The following is a 20,173-nucleotide window of genomic DNA, read 5'->3' on the forward strand; positions in this document are numbered from 1 at the left end:
TATAAGTTTGACTTCATCTATTTATAACGACAAAGTCAAACTATATAAAATTTGTAAAATTAAAAAAAAAATTAAATTAATGTCAATTTAAACATAACTCAATCGCCAAACGATATAATATTAAAATATTATTTTAGTTTGAATGGTTTGAAATTGGTTCGATTTCATTATGATTTCTTTTAAATGTGTAATTCATATTTGGTAATTTCGAATACATTTTGTATTTATTTAAAAAAAGAAAAGTCATAAAACTTACCAACTTGGCTGCTAGAGTTGACCCCACGTGGACTCCCATTGAAGACTTCTAAGATTGGAATATACCTTTAAAAATTTTAATAATATATTTAAATTTAAAAAATTAAAATATATATATTTACAGAAATTAGTGATTTATTCTTTCCAAATATATTAGTTATGGAATATATCTTAATATTCTTTTTATATTTTATTTTATTCTCAATATTTAATTAATTTATATTTATTTTCCTGGGTATTAATGGATAGCGTCGTTTCAATAATATTTTTAAAATGAGATGTTAATGATTCTTAGCTGTATAGTAAGAAAATGAGATTAATTTTTTTTTTTTTTTTAGAGTTTTAGAGATATTATTAAAACTTTTGAAAATTAAAAATATTTTTTAAAAATAAAATATAAAATTAATAAATATTTTGTATTTATAATTTTGGTATAAATATTTGTGAAAATTGACATTTTATGATTAGTATAAAATTGACATTAAAAAACAAATATTATATATATAATATAAAGTCAAATTCGGAGATATAAATACTTTTCTTACCGTCTGGAATTTTCCAGCCTCCCAAACAGAATCCTTCAACTTTTTTAAATAAATCCTAAAAGTTTATTATTTTTTTTAAATACAAAATCCTCGCTGGAAAATGCCCTAAAAATATTATTTAATTAATCATTTAAACATATGGGCGACCGCCGACAATTCCAACCCCATTGTGGCTGTCGTTTCCAATTTAACACCAAATTTCCCAAACTGCCCCTTTTATTTTATTTATCTAATTAACTTTATTTTAAATACAATATACATTTTCCATTTTTTACTCCCTTTTTAACGCCATAATAATACTAATCATAATATTACAAAAATCTAAATATTTTACTCAACAAATCAAAATTTCACATATATATATATATATATATAGTAATAATAAATTGATAATTATTATTATTTTTTTTTTGTAATGAATAGTTTCTTGAAAAAATATTTTTTTATAAAAATTTTGTTCCGAGCAGACGAGACGAGACGGGGAAGACTTCTCGATCCATGTCGGGATTCAACTTACCCTACAACATAAATAAGAACATTATTATATTCAAAATCGGCGGCAGCTATTGTGCAATTGCCGTCTTCAATTTCCTATTTTCCAACGAATAAAAAATTGTCATCTAATCTCCATTTTTTTAATTCTCAAGTTCATAAATTTAAAATTAAATTAAATAATTTTGTTAATGCAATTATTTTAATTATTTATTATATTCGTTTGCGCGTGAGCCTAAGTCTCCACTTGGAATCTGGACACGACTTTTTTTTGTTTTTTTGTTTTTTTTTTCTTAATTCAAAACATAAATTAAATGGAAAAACCAACAAAAATGGCATCCAAACAACAACCTGTTCAATTCCTTCTCCTTTCCTCAAGCTTTCTCTTCCATCTATGGCGGTTTCTCCTCATTCTTTTCCACCGAGGAAGCGCCGGCCGTCGGCGGCGGCATTCGTCTCCCCAAATTTCTCCGCACAAGCTCTCCTCGACTCGCTTCTCTCTCTCTGCCAAGAAATCTCCGCCATGAAACCGCTTCACTTCCTTCTCAACCGCTACTCCAACTCCATGATTCGAAAATCGCGATTGCTCGAGGTTATTCTCGAGGATTTCCGCCGCGATCGGATTGTTTCTCTTTCGGCCTCTGCCTCGCTCTGTCTCGAAGAAATGTATATCGTTTTGCAGAGAATCAAGACCTTGATTGAAGACTGTTCTAATGGAAGCAAGATGTGGCTACTTACACAGAACGAATCTATTGCTAATAATTTTCATGAACTCACCTTGGATTTATCGACTCTTCTTGATATTTTTCCTGTGAAGGACGCTGGATTAACGGAAGACGTTGAGGAATTGTTCTATCTCTTGAGAAATCATTGCTCCGAATCCTCCGCCTTCGTCGATCCGAGAGATGAAGATCTTCGATTCAGAGTTTTGAAAACGATCGATCGGATTAGAGACGAAATCGTTCCGGATTATACCGAGTTGTCAGAGATTTTCTCGAGGATTGATCTTCGAGATTCTTCGAGTTGCAGAGAGGAAATCGAGAATCTGGAAGACGAAGTACAGAATCAAACGGATGAGAAATCGAGATCTGATGTGATTGCGTTGATCGGATTTGTTCGTTACGCGAAATGCGTTCTCTACGGCGCATCGACGCCGGGATATGGATTTCAGCGGAAGGATTCGATCTCCGATTTGGCTTTACCAGCGGATTTCAGGTGTCCGATTAGTCTGGATTTAATGCACGATCCTGTAGTCGTGGCGACAGGTCATACGTACGATCGTGCGGCCATTACGCTCTGGATTGAATCTGGGCATAACACGTGTCCCAAGACAGGTCAGACTCTGGCCCACACGGACCTAATTCCGAACCGGGCTTTGAAAAATTTGATAGCGATGTGGTGCCGTCAGGAGAGAATTCCGTTTGACGTAACGGAAAGTAACAAGGGGGGCATTAACGGTGTTACGTTAAACAAAGCGGCTTTGGAAGCAATGAGAATGACGGCGTCGTTTCTTGTTAACAAACTCGCAACGCCATTAGATTCCGTAAACGACGCGAACGGCGTCGTTTACGAGCTTCGCGTTTTGGCCAAAACAGATTCCGGCAGCCGTGGATTCATCGCGCAAGCCGGAGCTCTGCCGTTGCTTGTACGTCACCTCATCTCCGACGACCCGACTCTCCAAGTTAACGCCGTCACGACAGTGCTCAACCTCTCTATTCTTGAAGCGAACAAGTCTCTGATTATGGAGACGGACGGCGCGTTGATTGGAGTGATTGAGGTGCTCCGGTCCGGCGCCACGTGGGAGGCGAAAGGGAACGCCGCTGCCACAATCTTCAGCCTATCCAGTGTCCATAGTTACCGGCGGAGATTAGGAAGGAAGACACGTGTCATAAGGGGATTGCTCGATTTGGCCAAAGACGGGCCGATTAGTTCGAAGAGGGATGCTCTGGTGACGATTCTAACATTAGCCGGTGATCGAGAGACCGTCGGGAGGTTAATTGAAGGTGGGGTTATGGAGACGGTGAGCCATGTGATGAACAGTTTACCGGAGGAGGCGGTGACGATTCTGGAAATGGTAGTGAGGAAAGGGGGATTTGTGGCGATTGCTTCGGCTTTCAATCTGATTAAGAAATTGGGGGCGGTTTTGAGAGAGGGCTCCGATAGGGCTCGAGAGAGCGCGGCGGCGGCTCTGGTGACAATGTGCCGGCAAGGTGGGTCCGACATGGTGACGGAGCTGGCATCGATGGCTGGAATTGAGAGAGTCATTTGGGAGATGATGGGGAGTGGGACGATGAGGGGACGGCGGAAAGCGGCGTCGCTGTTGAGAATACTCCGACGATGGGCGGCGGGTTTGGACAGAAACGGCGGCGTGGGCGGAGGAGACTTAACGATGGTGAGTTCTTCAAGAATGGTCGGCGATTCCACCGCCATTGTTAGTCCATCGAGAGGAGCAATTGTTAATAGCTAGAACGAGAAGGTTTCATCCAAATTCTTACCCACACGTTTGTTTGTAAATTAATGTATCTTACTTTTTTTTTTTTTTTTTTTTTTTTTTTTTTTTTATTTTTTTTACTGTTCGAGAAGAAAATGATCAACACGTCATAGTTGTAATCTTGTGTAGTTCAATTCCTAAAATACCCATTCATTTATACAATACTAAATAGAGATGTCTATGAAGCGGGGACGTAATTTCCCATTTCCATTTTCGCCTCCTATTTCAATATTGATCCCGATAAAATTTCTAAGATGCCAATGATTGGCTCTTTAACTTAGGGTGAAAAGAACGGAACTGAATTGATTCAATTTGATTCGTGTCTCGATTTCAACAAAATTTCAACTTCACAGACAACTTTTAGGGTTTTTTTTTTTTTGTGCAACATCACTTCTCTTCTCCTCTCGATCCCTTTGTCTTTTTACCGCTTTTCCTTTTCGTTCGATATCTTTTTCAATCTTTCTCTATTTCTCTATTTTGATTTCATTACTACCGACAAAAGCAACAAACCCATCTATATGACATCGCGTTTGGTCATAAGAACGACGATAAGATCATTTGCAGAAGAAACAAAAGATTAAATAGGTGTATTGATGCAGTTCACTATGCAAAATAGCGAGTTGATAATTTGTGATCACATAAAAGGTTATATCTCCATTAAAAGGTCGGAGAACATACGTATACTTGTTGGCATGCACTTGCATTAGCACGGAAGCTTCTCACCCAAAAGTTTTTCAAATAAGCACAAATGTTTTCAATTACTAAGTTTTTAGCACGGTAACGACCAGAGTTCTTAGACTGACCACCTATGTACGTTTACAACAACATGCATGCTAATAGCAATAAAAAACTAATGAGAGATCATTTCGTTAGAACAAAGCGTATCTCTCGAGAGAATTTTTCTTGTAGATGTGCATGTGCAAAGGGGTTTATCCTTTTAATTTTGATCCCGAGATGAGGAAAACTTTTCATCAATGTCTTAATGAACAAACGAGGAAAAAATAAGAACAACTAGAGTCAATGTGTAAAAGATTATACAACAACGTTTGATAATTTAAATCTAGGAATCATTGAACCAAACATTGAAACAACTTATGTTTAGGACAATTCCTAGGACTTCCTAAAGAACATCTTCGTAAACACCTTAAGTAGTTATTTTTTAGGGTTTAAAATTCGTTCAAGTTAACGAGAGTCTTCGAAGAAGTGTTGTAGTCAAATTTTGTTTCCTTGCTCTTTGTAGGTCAATGCTTTACTTCGAACAATTCTATGTTAGATGATCGTCTAAATTTTTTCTAAGAAACATATGAGTTAGGACAAAGCATGTTGAATTGACCTGTGTCGGTTTGTAATGTGATCATGTCGTAGAAAAATGTCAGAGTCATCCGATGCGAAAAACGGGCATCGATCTTAAGAATTTGGGAAGGGGATAAGAGCTATTTAATGGCCCATAATGGTCCAAACACAACAAAACTATGGTCTTGTTGTTTTGTTGGTTGTATTATGATGGTTGATGGGCCTCTTACTTTAAAGCACTTGGACCATCTTATGTTCTAGGAAAGCAACACCCAACACAACTAGCTCATGTAGGTGTAATAATTTTACTTTGTTTCCGACATGTCTTTTTTCTTTTTTTCTTTTTAAAATTTGCATGCATTTTTCAATACGTTTAAAAAATAAAATATATCTATTTCACACGCCACCAAAAAAATAGTTGTAACAGTCCAAGCTCAGCTCTAGATCCTGACTTCCTAGTAGGAAGAAGTTTTCACACCCTTGTAATAAATGTTCTCTCCAACCGATGTCTCACAATCCATCTATCTTGGAGACCCAGCGTCTTTGCTGGCACACCGTTCGATGTCGATATCTCACAGTCCACCCCCCATTCAGGGTCCAACATTCTCGCTCGCACATCGCCCTGTGACTGACTCTAATACCCTTTGTAACCGCTCAAGCCCAGCATTAACAAATATTGTTCTCTTTGGGCTTTTCCTTCTGGACATGAATATGCTAGAGAGAGATTTTCACACCCTTAGGAATGGGTCGTTCCCTTCTCTCTGATCGAAGTGAGATCTCACAGTAGTTGGGCATGAGTATGCTAGAGAGATTTTCACACCCTTATAAGGAATGGGTCGTTCCCCTCTCTGCCCGAAGTGAGATCTCACAGTAGTTGGGCATGAGTGTGCTAGAGAGAGATTTTCACACCCTTATAAGGAATGGGTCGTTCCCCTTTCTGATCAAAGTGAGATCTCACAGTAGTATTTTTCATAATCTTCTAAAGTAGATCAATAAAAAAAAAACCCACTAAATAATGCATTCACAGATCTCTTAGATCAAACCCAACAAGATCTATAGTACGAGATTCATATCAAAGAAACTACTGTCGTAATGAGGCAATTGTTGTACTTTAGAGAAGATTTGTCTATCAATAGATACTTATGTCTTAAAACTCAAGCGGAATAAGCTACTTTATAGCAAGTCGACTATCATGCTTTACGGCTAAAGCTAAAGAGGCGACTAGTAACGATACAATTATTGTGTTAGGGTTTGCACCGAGCCGACATTCAAGGTGTTTATCGTATTCTTATTGAAGCCTTAAATAAGACATCATTTATGATATGGTAGGAGGAAGAGGACAATGCAAAACATTACACAAAATTAAGCCATTTATTCCATATGTGAATTTTTTAGGAGGTGAGAAAGATGAACACGCTAAGGCACTCACTACCCTAAACTTGTTTGGGACCAGAGGTTGTGGGACGTCTGTAAGGCACTGTGTCCTGCAAATTGTGGGGCAAATACATGGTTTTAAGGGTAACAAAGAATGTCTCTTCCAACCCAATTAAACTCTTCTCTGCCAAAACCCTATCCTTTCTAACTTAGATTTTCTATCTTCAACTCAATCCCAATGCCCTACCTTTACAAACCCTTTATTGTACCTCTTCTCTTCAATCCACTTACCCTACTTTACGCTGTTTCTAGAGACGTATGTATAAATCTATAATAAGACGTGTCGTGTAATCGTTTTTGTAAGTAGCTGAATTCTTTCCTGACTTATCAACGAACTTTATTGAAAAAGTCGGTCTATAACAGCTCAAGCTGAGGGCTTTCCCCTCAAGGTTTTAAAACGTGTCTTTCAAAGTTACACGAGTTACATAGTAGAACTGGTATTCATCCCAATATTGTCTTCTTTGGACTTTTCCTTGTGGGCTTCCCCATTACGCGTCTACTAGGGAGAGGTTTCAACACCTTTATAAAGGGTGTTCTGTTATAGAGTCTTTCAGCTGAAAACAGTATGATTGTTGGATATGGATAAGCAGGACTTCTTCGTTCGAGGGAAACAGAGATGTTGGCTAAGAAAACTAAGCATGCAAGTACAGGACGGACAGGCGGACAAAATACACAGACAAATGGCATGATGGGTTTCTAATCTTTGAACCGAAAGTAAATGTACGTTAGTAATTGAACCGAAAGTAATTGAACTATTTTTCAACCGTTAACGAAGCTAAAATTCCGTTGATTCATCTACGAAGAGATAAGATCATGAGAATTTTTTTTTTTCTTTTTTCTTCTTGTTGTTCATATTAGATTTTGTCTTGCCGTTGGTTTGTTTAGGTAAATATGGAGGAGTTACTCAAGTATGGGCTGGACTTGGGAATAGGGACAAACTCATCAAGACATTTCTTGTCTTTTTGTTTTATAATTTATTATAGAAAAACATGTTCTTGTTTGGGAGATGGGAAAATGGGTGAGAAAAGGAAAGAAAATTAGGGTTTTGGAGAGAATGTGAGTTTGATTTTCCTATATTTGTTGTTAGGTCATCAAAATGTGTTTAGTTCGGGTGAAACAAGGGTTATTCAGCCAAACAACTCAAAACTCAAATCGTTTGTGTCGAGATATGTGAGTGAGTGTATCACATTTGCGATTTGATCTTAAGTCGGAGTGAGTTATAAGCTCCCACCAGGTAGAACTTGTTCTTTGATTTGCATGAGTGAAAATGACTTTTTTAACTGATTCGATGTTTACCATTTTAGATACTTGATTCGATAGGAACTGGAAACATAATATTACGAGATATAATACACTGAATCTTACGAGATATAATGGTCCCGACATTCTCCTACGATATGGTTGTGTTACTTACTCTCCACTGTAAAAACTATCGTCACAGACCAACATGAGTCATTCAAACATGTTTTGTCCTCACTCACATATATTAGTAAAATCAAGAAGTCACCCAACATAGAATTACTCTAAGCACACAAACCAAGCTTAATAAGCATGGAGTTCCAATGGTTAAGCCACCGAAAAGAAATGCGCACATTATTGGTATAGGTCGTGATTTTCAATTCTTTAAGCATTTTTTAGTTATCCTATCCTCGTGATCACACCCATTCAAATGTGATCTCGATTCATTCATGTATCTCTGTTTTACTCGGGTGTCACATATGATGTATAGAAACCAGATACTTGAAAATAAAAAAAACTATGTTTGGTGTTACACGAGAATGCTATAAGAATTTAATATAAACTAATAATATTTTGTTTATCTCCATAATTAATTTCAACAATTTGAGTACATTAGTGAATTTAAAATTAAAATTTAATTTAATTTCTAATAAATAATAAATACATTATAAATAATATACCTTAACTTTTAGGATTTTGGATAAACAAATGAATGCCATACAATTATATTAATTTTTAATAAAAAAAAAATAAAAATAATTAATAGTTAATATATTACAAATAATTCATGAACAATTAATTATAACGATTATCCTGATAATTGATTAAATATATATTAATTAATGAATTAATATTAAAATAGTTGATTTAATAATGGATGTTTATGCTCTAAGGATATTACTTTGGTAGATTATTTAATAAACTAATTAAAATTAATTTCAACAAATAAAATAAAATTATTTAAAAAAAAAGAAAACATATTTATTTGGTGTATGGGGGCGTTTATGGCATGTGAGCCACGTAGAAGGGTCCTTGAAAGAGAAATAAACGGCCAATAACCCTACCACCAATTTACCTATTCTTTTTATTATAAAAAATATAATTATTTAAAAAGGTAAAAATTATGACGAAATAATATTATAACATTAAATCAATTCAAGTCATTCGGTAACTCAGGAACCAACCTAATCTTTAAAGTTTTTATTTATTTAAACCTAATCCAATCTAAATAACATTACGAGCTGGGTTAAGTTGATAAGGTTTTTTGGGTCGTTGGATGATGAATGTCCCACATCGGTTAGTTTAAGAAATGATCATGGGTTTATAAACAAAGAATACTCTCTCCATTGGTATAAGCCCTTTTGGGAAGCCCAAAGCAAAGCCATAAGAGCTTATGTTCAAAGTGGACAATATCATACCCTTGTGGAGAGTCGTCTTTGTCTAACACGGGTCATCTAGTTTTTTAGTTTTTTTAATTATCTTAAATTATTTGATAGTTATTAGTAAATCCTTTGTTTTTCTTTTCAATTTTGAAGAAAATATTTGAGTTTTTAGTTAAATAAAAATTATTTTTAGTTTTAAAATTTTGGTTTAATTTTTTTGAACTTTGGTAAAAAAAAAAAATCAATTTTCCAATTTTGTAATTTAACCCATCTCTTCTCATTTTATAATTAAAACCAAAATATATTAATAATAAAACAAAACAATTATAATATTAATAAAAGAAAATCACCACGTGGACCCCACCGTTTTGCCTTTATACCCACTTTATTTTTTTTTTCCCAGTGGGCCCCACTGTTTCCGCCCCTCCTTTTTATCTCTCCCACCGGCGACTCTGTAACACACAGAAACAGAGAGAAAGAGAGAGAAAAACAGAGAGATTTTAGAGAGAGAAACTTTTCCGATGGGAAATCACAAGTTCCACTTATCGGATATGATTCCGAACTCCTGGTTATACAAGCTACGAGAAATGGGCGGCGGCGGCGGCGGCGGCGGTGGAAGAGGAAAATCTTCGAACAACCAATCATCTTTAGATTCTAAGAAAAAGCACCGGCAGCCACCGCCGCCGTCAAAACAGAAACAGCCGCAAATGCCCCCGCCGCCACCGCTGCCGCAGTCTCGTTCGAGAAAATCTTACTATTTCACTAGAGAGCTTGAATCCAACGATGGGTTAGGCATTAATTCCCCTCCGCTGTCGCCGCCGCTGCTGCCGGTGCCTCCACCGCTGAGAAAGTCATCAAAACAGCAGAACCCCGGAAGAAGACGAACTAGTTCCCGGTTGTCGGCGGGGAAAGTCGTCAACTCATCCTCCGTCGGCTGCAGCTGCCGCACTACGACGGAGTCCATCTCAACCAAATCAAATTCTCCACCGGAATTCTCCACGTCACCCTCCGACATTTCCCCTGTACCCAAACCCAAATTCGAAACCGACAAAATCCCCGCCGCCAAATCCCAATCCTTCGATCGCGACATCGTAATCGACGTGTCGTCGAAATATCCCGACAATGTCGTCGTCGGCTCCTTCGATTCCCTGTCGGAACTGGACCTCCCGCCGATCATTACAAACCACAAAAAGAAACACACAAAACAGAGGACGACGCCGGGAGCGACAACGGCAGCAAGTCCAACAAAGAAATTTGCAGCGAATTCCCCCGGCGTACGGCTCCGAATTCACTCCCCCAAAATCGGACACCGGAAAATCGGCAGCCGGAAAAGCACGTCATCACGGCGGAGCCTCTCCGACAGCCTGGCGGTGATGAAATCATCATACGATCCACAAAAGGACTTCAGAGAATCAATGGTGGAGATGATCGTGGAGAACAACATTAGAGGTTCAAAGGATTTGGAAGATCTTCTTGCATGTTATCTCTGCTTGAACGCCGATGAATATCACGATCTTATAATCAAAGTGTTCAAGCAGATCTGGTTTGATCTTACGGACCCTGTTTGAATTTTTCATACTCAAATTCCAAAACCCATCTCAATTTCTTGTACAGTTCTTCAATCCAATTCAAAACAAATTTTAATAGAACTTTTAGTTTAATCTTTTAGTGTTATGAATCTATGATATTACAAATTGAAAAAAAAAAATGTGTTTTTTTGGTTGAGGACGCAAAAAGATTGGCAGTTAAAATTTATACCATTTATACCCTTTCGAGATGGGTCGATGTTCGATTATTTGACTTCTTGATTACATTCTTTAATGATCTGTATTTTTTTCTCTAGTTGGTGTTAGAGGTTTGAATCTACACAGTTGTATGCAGCTCTCAGTAAAGAATAATACTTTGGATGAACTAAGGGTATCTAAAAAACTAGATGGCCCGAAAAATTTGGTTAACCCAGTTCGAGTTGGGTTAGGTTATAAAGTTACTTGAGTTCAGTTGGGTTCAAATAAATGAAAATTTTATTGGTTGGGTTGGTTCATAAGTTTTTCTGAAATATCACACGTCAGCGGAGGAGAACGAAACATCCTTTAAAAGGGTGTGGAAACCTCTCTCTAACATACGCGTTTTAAAAACCTTGAGGTAAAGCTCAAAGAGGACAATATTTGCTAGCGGTGGCGTTACAAAATGGTATCAGAATCGGACACTGGGCGATGTGCCAGCGAGGACGCCGGGCCCCGAAGGAGGTCGATTTGGTGGAGGTCCCACATCGATTGGAGAAAGAAACAAGTGTTAGCGAAGACGTTGGGCCCTGAAGAGAGGTGGATTGTGATATCCCACATCGGTTGGGGAGGAGAACTAAAGGGTGGTGCTCTAATTTTTCAAAACACTAGTACTATGGACGGGCTAAATTATGCTCAATAGAATTTTATTGATTTAGTATATGACGAAAAAAAGAACGAGGAAAAAAACATCCTAGGAGACAAGATGACCACTATATTCAGCTTATTTTAACTCCCTCTCGCTCTCCAACATTTCACGAGAAGATTAACAAATAAATCTATAATTCAACTAGTTAAGACATATATTATAAATCAAAACGTTAAAATTTTAGCATTTGTCAAAAGTCGAAAACCTTTCTACGACACTCGTAAAGACGTGTTTTACAATCTGTCATTGAAATATATTTACAGCACATTTCTACACTATTAAAGTTGTATTTTTGTTGGAAAGTTATAAAATTGGCAATTTTGAGGTGTATAATATAAGTGGGTCCACTTCATATGTTTTACTGAGACATATATTCTCAACAAAAATGGTAAATAATTAATTTAGTAACTAAAATAGATTTGAAATCGTCTCATTCGCTCGTTCTTTAAGCTCTCTCTCTCTAGCTTCCTCTATTCTCGTTTTTCTCCAGAGTTTAGGTCAAATGAGATAATGTTTGGTTTTAGCTCGAGTTTTCCGAACACAAAGTCTAGACTACAACTTATTTACAAATTATCATTTATTTGTTTACACGAAAAGCATACGGTGCAAATCTAGACTTCTCGAGCTCAAACTACACAATTTCATACATTTCAAATTCATAAACGAAACGTCTCGAAAATTGTTTTATTCATTAAGTAATTTTATCGAATTAGGTAATTTGTTTATTCGAGTGGTTTTTGTTCGAAGGTGAATCTCTATGATAAAACCTACCATTTTTGTAAGATTCTCTTTTGAAGTTCTTCAACTATGTTTTGGTTTTATTCTCGGTTATTATAGAAGACTCAAACCTCGAAAATCATAATCTCTGCTTTCATTTTTTAATATTATTTTAAACTCGTTGAGCTATGTTCATGTTAACTTCGATAAAATTATGATCAGAGTGGATATTATTCGCACATATTGAATCAAACCCTCTTAATTTCTTTAGCATCGACAATAAATTATTTAGTATATACGTAACATTTTGTCTGTTTTTTTTTTCTTAATAATAATTGATTATTAATTTAGTACATAGAATTCGAGTGTAGAAAAGGTTGAGACATCCACTAAACCAACATGGTCGATACCCCTGAAGATTCACCTCAAACCAGATAGAGAATTCTCGTTTAAATATGAAACGAGAGAGAGAGAGAGTGAGGAGAATTTTCTCCTTGTTAACTAAATGGGGTCGAAGATACAAACCACGCAAACCAGGTCTCTCATTTCCTTTCCTCTATCGTCCAACCTTACGTCCTCCTAGCGATTCAAATATGTCACAGATTTACCCATATAGATGAGTATTGAAACTACTTTTAACACGACAACGACATATGATAAATCATATTTATGTCCCATCAATCCACACACAATTACTCCATCACGACATAACTCGACACAACTTATCAATGACATAAAATATTTAAAAGTAACCAAAAAAAAAAAAAAAAAAAATCACCCTAATGTCCAAATCTATGCTTCTAGCCACCATTTTTGTAAAGCTTTTATATATATATATATATATATATATATATATATATATATATATATATATATATATTATTTATTAAAAAATATATATTTTAAAAAGATATTGAAAATTGGTAAGTGGGTACATGCATGTGCATCCATTATCCATTTGATGGAAACAACACATTTGACTTTCTCTGGTGAACCCTATACCGCCACGTCAGATTATGTTGTATTCGTATATTCCACGTGGCGGAATATAAGTGGAGGATGTTGGTGTGTCGGCGTGGGTCAAAAACAAGTACCATAAAAGACCCGACCCGTGGATTCCGGGTTTCCTTCCAACCCGATATTTCTGCATTCTCCTTCCTCTTTTTTAACATTAAAAAACAATTAAAATTTGTTTTAAATTTTGAATTAGTATAATCTCTCGGGTCGAAGATTTGGAATCTGAACTCGGCACGAGATGACCTTAACATTTTCGAGATCCCTCATGACATAGTTACGTTACTTATTGCTTGCTTCTATAGCCTCGACATTCTTCTGTATCTATACAACATAGCTACGTTATTTACTCCTCGTTTCTTAAAATGAAATCTTTCTCCACAGGCTAACAAGTTTTCTTTCGAGATATGTTTCCTATAAGAATTTTCTCGAGGTCAAGATTCATAGAATTGCTCCATAAAAAAGCACGTTTAACGTAAGAGTTGCTACGACTAAACCCTAAAAAAGTGGATAATAACTTCAATTCTTATGAGTTTTTTCTCAAGAATCATATCCTTAAGTTCACTCTTATTCAGATATGGTTTCGGTTACTGTATCAACTAAAACCCACTGCTAACAAATATTGTCCGCTTTGGCTCATTACATATCGCCATCAGTCTCACGATTTTAAAACGCGTCTACTAGGGAGAGGTTTTCACACACTTATAAGGAATGTTTTGTTCTCTTCCCCAACCGACGTGGGATCTCACAATCTACTTCGTAGGAGTTCAGTGTCCTCGCCAGCACACTGCCTAGTGTCTGGCTCTAATATCATATGTAACACCCCAAACCCACCACTAGCATATATTGTTCGTTTTAGCCTATTACGTATCACTGTCAGATTTACGATTTTAAAACACGTCTAGGTTCATTTATTAAATAAAGTTATTATAGCTTATATAGTGATGAAAATTAAATCATCATCCAAATCAAATCAATCATTTCAGCTAACTATATATATATATATATATATAGTTTTTTTGCCCTAATTTTCTTAAACTTTTTTAAATTGGTTTACTTTAAAAGCCATAAAAAAGCTCAATAATTGGAGCTGCACACAAATCTTTGGTCCTTTCAAGTATGTTTGTGTTGGAATTTGGAACCATACATGTCCAAAAAAACATGAATTATTAATATCATCGAAACAGTATTTTCCAACAGTATCCCTAAGCTTTTGTTTTTCTTTATTATGATTTCTCTGTTTGCTCCATACCCTCCTCAAACAACACCACTTTTTTTTTTTTTTTTTTTTTTTTATTATTTTTTTTATTTATTTTTATTTGCTCGTATCTTGTCCTACCCTACTCATAGGAGGCCCTTACGAGACCGTAGGAATGTCAATCACGACATAATTAAATTCATTTGTGGTCGAGAGAAAGCGAGCAGTTTCTTGTCTTGTATAGCTCGAGTTGTCCATCTCATTAATATTATCGTTTTTCAACCTACCGTTTTAGCTTACCCTGGTGTCGACTTTTTTACTCTACCATAGCTATTATAGATAAACATTTATGTTTGAATGAACCCATTTGATATTTGAGTTTTGAATGTTGAAATGGCTGAAAGAATGATACGAATAAAATGTTAGTATTGTGGTGAGGAGTCACTTGTATGCATGGAACCCACACCTACGTACTCGTGCATGTCCTTGGACCATGTCTCCAAGCAAGCTAGCCCATGACCCTCGTTGGTTTTAGGTTGTACTAACAACTTTCCTATGATATGTCTTTGAGAAAATTTATTTCTATCTTCATTTTTTCACTCAAAAGTTTTACTTAAAAGTATTATTGTAATAATACTTTCAAATATTTAAAAAATATTCCGACTTTTAGAAAGCATTCATTAACATACTTATTGCTCAATTTCGTCGTACTTTAGTGATTCAAAACTGGTAGAGAATCTATATTCTAACGGCTTTAGCTTGACTTCTCGACTGATCCAGTTAGTTCTAATATGTTCGGATCTTGTTCTACCATGTTTTACTTTTGGGAGTCGTTATGATATTTTCAGAAGCGTTTGCTGTTTAGCTAATTTAAATTATATGAAGCTAAGTTTATTGTTTTATTCAATTAGATTCGTTAATTTTTATAGTAGAATTCTAAATTATGATTGTGGGATTCATTAGGTAGAATTAAATTTTAAGGAGTAATGACTTCAGCTTAGACTATCCAAGTAAATGGTTCTACTAATGGACGCCCATGGGCTTGAATGAATGATTTGTATGTTGTCCTATGACCCCTACACGTGTCATATGTTATGATCGTCTGATGTGTGTTGTTTATGCTATGATGTAAGTTATATTATGATATTATAATGTGGTATGATTGTGATATGTTATAAAATTACGTTGCGATATCAATGTTGTATGCTGCTTGAACCTCCATATGTCACGTACCTTGATGTCAGCATGGTCACCCTATTCCTATTCCTATGAGATATTGATAAACCATGTATGTTAATCATGAGAGATATGTTTGGTATAGGAAGCATGTATCATATATTTATGTTCAGTATACGTATGCATGTCTCGTAGGAATGCTATGTCATGAAAAGAATGGAGGCATGACTTACCTCATAAATATATATATCATAATTATGATACTATGAGGTTTTATGCATTATGTGTATCACGTGCATCGAGGTCATGAGAATGAAGTTAGGGTAGTCACCTTTACATTTAACGTCGTAGCCCTTAGGCTAGATCATGATGTTTTCATTCCTCTCAAAATTCTTGCATTTTGATTTTCGCTATTATGGTCGATATCATTATACCTTTATTTTAAACGAATTTCACAAACGTTTAAGTCCATGACAACACTTACTTGTGATTGTTCTTAGTGAATTCTCGCATATGTTAGGCATGTTATGCACATAGTGACGTCTCTATTTTATAAGAAAAATAGGATTGTTACATAATCACTGCAAATAAGTCGATCATTGACAAGTTGTTCATAATTACAACTTGATCAAAGGTTCATTTTACTCTTGTAACTACATCTTATCCCTTAAGTACTAATGATTATCTATTGAACAATTTATTTATGATTCAACCATAAACCAAGTTCCTCCCCGGTGACGGGGCCTCCTCCTACTCGTCCACTTGCTATATATGGCAACGAGTGAATTCCATCTTGTAAGATTATGTTCCCAACTTCCTGTTTGGTTTTATACTAATAAACTTGAACTTTTTATACGACACATTATATTACATTGCAAATGAATTTATCAATGTTGTTATTAAAAATTAAATAATTAATTACGAGATTTTAAGAAATAAATCTCAACCGACCTAATTGTTTACTGTTGAAATGGGTTGAGACGCACACTGAACTAAACTAAACCAAGGTGGATTGGTCTTCAACCTCGCATAAACTAGCGTTCCCGAGACATTCTCCTCCCTTTCTTCTCTAGCGTTTCACAATGATTCACTATGGCATAAACTAGAGTTTGATACGAATACTAAGTCAAACAGTCTATTTATACGGATTCCTCGCGGTGCGGAACTTTCACCGATGCTGGTGCCTCTGGCAGCGCTTCTTGAGCTACCCCCGTTGACACCTCATCGTTAGTGTTCCGATCCTCTTGCCATTCTCAATCGTCTTCATCGCCCTAGGGCCATAGATTGGTTTTTCAAAATTCCAATCTCGATGTCCTTCTCCCCGATCAGACTCAGTCCTAGCTATAATAGCAATAGGATATAAACAAGACTAGGGAATGATTGGTTTTAGAATGTGCTTTATCTTTCCTATTGATGGATTCTTCGAGACTCTATTACACTGCTCCCCCTATTGGCTAGCCAGCATTTTAGTCTTCCCTTATTTATTGCTTCTTTCTATCATCAGACAAGAAAGCGTTTTAATGGTAGGAAATCAGACATGATGACGATTACGTTACGACTACTGATTAATAGTGCTACCACCAAGGCTTAGTGATCTTGAGCAAAACTTCCACAAGGAATCGAGGGTCAAATCGAAGAATCACTAGTCGATTCATGGGCGGGTCCATATGAACAACGATGATCTAAGACAATCACACATTAGTGCACAAAGTCGATGGGTGATTGAGATTGCAAGATTTCTAGCGACTCAGTCGGAAATCTAGCAAACCTTAATAAAGTGTAAGAACGTCAAAATGTTGGCACATGATTTATATTCTAGTTCACTTAATTATCGTGAACACAATCACCCGATCATCCAATTTTATTAAAACCAAACGATAACATTTTTCATTCAAAACTTTATAATAAAAATATTTTCTATAATTTACTTCAAAATTAATTCAAATATTTAATTAAAAACGTTATTTTCAATTAAATCATCATTAGTGAGTTGATTATTGGCAACACACCAAATTGGTCAAAAAAGCAATGATGATATTCTAAGTTGTAAATGATTAAATTTATTTTTCATTTTCAAGTTCATAACTTTTCGTAAAAGAACTCTCAAGATAATTTTGATAACAAAAATAACCATTTCTCGAGCTCGTAACATATTTAGGTTAATACTTCTTCTAAGTATAACGAGAAAATTGTTCATAAATCAGGGAAGAAGTTACATACCGACTAGAAAAGATGATCAAATTAGCATTTCAAATAGCTTGATGTAGGATCGATCTACAACCCCGAGCGGGAGATACCCTAAAACGAAAGAAGAAGAAAAACCCTAATCGATATGCCACTGATACGACACGACATATAGATCAGGTACCGAACCGATTAATGCAAAATGGAAAAGAAAACAAAGCTATTTTCTCCTCCTAATACATCCAAATTACCAATATATAAATGATGATTCCCTTTTGTTTGTGGACAAAACAATAATAATATAAAGACGAAGAATAAGCCATATTGTTAAAGAATGGGATGCATGTAAATAGTGAAAAATAAAATATATGAGGTGGAGAAGGAATTCGGTGACCGACCAATGACGGTGCGACAAGAATTGATCGGTGACGACAGCACGTGTGGGTGAGGGGGACACAAGAATCTTTCGGAAAATCTCTAGAGCCGTCGCTGTGCACGGGTGCCCTTTTGGTAATAATCTTATTTTTATTTGCTCTTTTGTCCTTTTGCTTTATTTTTTTAAAATTAAATTACATCCCTGAATTTCTCTATTATTACAAAATTTCCCCATGCCTCTAATTTATTTATTTATTTATTTATTTAAACGACGTAGAAAGGACGAAATTAATATTTTGGGCCATAACCTGTTGCATACGACGCCGCTTTGTTAAGTAATAATATATTCTTTTTATTATTATTACTAAATAATAATTTTTGTCATTTTCTTCTAATTAAAGTTTCATATAATCTATGGACTATGAAAAGCATTTGAACTTTTATGAGGTGTTTGGATTAGTGTAAAGATAAGATTAGCCTCATCCTTCCACGTTCGGGTTCGGTTTTGTAGATAGTGGTGCCATTTTGAGCCTTGATAACCCGGGCCCCGTCCAATAGCCAGCCACTACCCGGAGAAAGCTCCTCCATCTTGAAGATGATTCTTCTTTGATTCTCAAGAAGCAAGCTTTCTCGAAGAAGAAATGAGAAGTTCTCGCTCCTACACCTATCGGTCTCACAATTCCATTCCCTTCGCCCTCCGAGTTTCACAATTCCATTCCCTTCTTCTCCTTCATCGTCATCTTTCGTCTTGACTTGTTTACGTCAGGAGTTCAGGGAATAAAAGAAAGCTAGCTCGACTAAGACAGAGAGGAGCGAAGAAGCTTTACCTTGTTCAATCTGGGAGTTCAGGGTCAGGATCAAGAATCAATCAATAAGGTCGTTATTACATGCATGACATGGCTATTAAGTGTGGAAACGTTCATTTAAAATACTTCAAAAGTAATGTTATGGACTTGAACGTTCGTAATAAAAGTTTTAAATAAATAACGTGAAATTTAAATAAAAACGAAAACAAAAAAGAATAAAAAAAATGTTTGGTCTAACCTATGTGGCTTGAGTATTTATTAAAATAATCAGTAAGTTTGGGGTTAGAAAATGTTACAACGTGCAACATAGTGTAATCTATCCTTTTAACATATCATAGCATCTGTAGTACTCGTACACTTCTTTACACATGGTCCACGCGTGCAAGCATAGACCCACTAAGAGGGCTTGCACACCTCTTGGGTCTGGCTCGTTGGATTAGCACTTGCTAACGGACTCTTGTTGAACATTATGGAGAGAAAGGGACTGCATAACATCATGGCAAACATAAATGTCTTAAATCATAAAATGTGAGGTAAGAGAAAGTATCTCAGTTTACATGACACACAAATATGCATTAGGTCCTCATATCTTATAATCATGACATAATTTATGATGGAAGAGAAACCTCCCGTCATCTCTAACATAACAAGTATGTGAATTATGCGTATATAATTCCTGTACATTCTTTCATACCTAACATAGCTTTCATGGTATGGTCTATGGAGACTTATGTGTCGTAGATTATCATTTCATAACAATTTTAGATAACATGACATGATCACACCATAACATAACTTTTTATACATGACATAGCTTATCATAACATATTATAGCACAACATGACATAATATAGCATATACAATTGCATATCATAACATATCATAACTCAACGTCATGTTACCTCCATTGGAGTAGGAAATATATATAATTGCAAGTCCTCGCAAGAGACACCCGATCATTTGAAGTTATTATCATTTTCTAAAAACTTTAAGCATTTACTTTAAGGTAAGATCTAAATTTCACAGACAAAAAACGCCCCACTCAAATCATGAGAGGAATAATACTAGAATTTTTACCGGTAAATGTTGCTTCCGACGTTGATTCTTCCTTTATCGACTAAATCTACTTAAAGTAGAGTAAA

General features: G+C 35.7%; 2 protein-coding genes across 2 annotated transcripts; both read left to right on the forward strand.

Moving 5' to 3' along the window:
• The first annotated feature begins 1,657 nt into the window (after nt 1–1,657).
• Nucleotides 1,658–3,905, forward strand: LOC111785565 (U-box domain-containing protein 16). Its single transcript, XM_087119811.1, has one exon. The coding sequence runs from the start codon at nt 1,687–1,689 to the stop codon at nt 3,757–3,759; it is 2,073 nt and encodes a 690-aa protein (XP_086975937.1). The 5' UTR covers nt 1,658–1,686; the 3' UTR covers nt 3,760–3,905.
• Nucleotides 3,906–9,557: 5,652 nt separating this feature from the next.
• Nucleotides 9,558–10,797, forward strand: LOC111781809 (transcription repressor OFP3). The gene has a single exon (XM_023662517.2). The coding sequence runs from the start codon at nt 9,653–9,655 to the stop codon at nt 10,697–10,699; it is 1,047 nt and encodes a 348-aa protein (XP_023518285.2). The 5' UTR covers nt 9,558–9,652; the 3' UTR covers nt 10,700–10,797.
• Nucleotides 10,798–20,173: the final 9,376 nt, after the last annotated feature.

This window comes from Cucurbita pepo, chromosome 19 (assembly GCF_057944985.1).
Source record: "Cucurbita pepo subsp. pepo isolate OVF chromosome 19, ASM5794498v1, whole genome shotgun sequence".
In the NCBI taxonomy this organism is placed as follows: Eukaryota; Viridiplantae; Streptophyta; class Magnoliopsida; order Cucurbitales; family Cucurbitaceae; genus Cucurbita; species Cucurbita pepo.

Bases quoted from the DNA above. Each gene is read 5' to 3' on its own strand.
- LOC111785565 (XM_087119811.1), top strand. From the start codon at position 1,687: ATGGCGGTTTCTCCTCATTCTTTTCCACCGAGGAAGCGCCGGCCGTCG.
- LOC111781809 (XM_023662517.2), top strand. From the start codon at position 9,653: ATGGGAAATCACAAGTTCCACTTATCGGATATGATTCCGAACTCCTGG.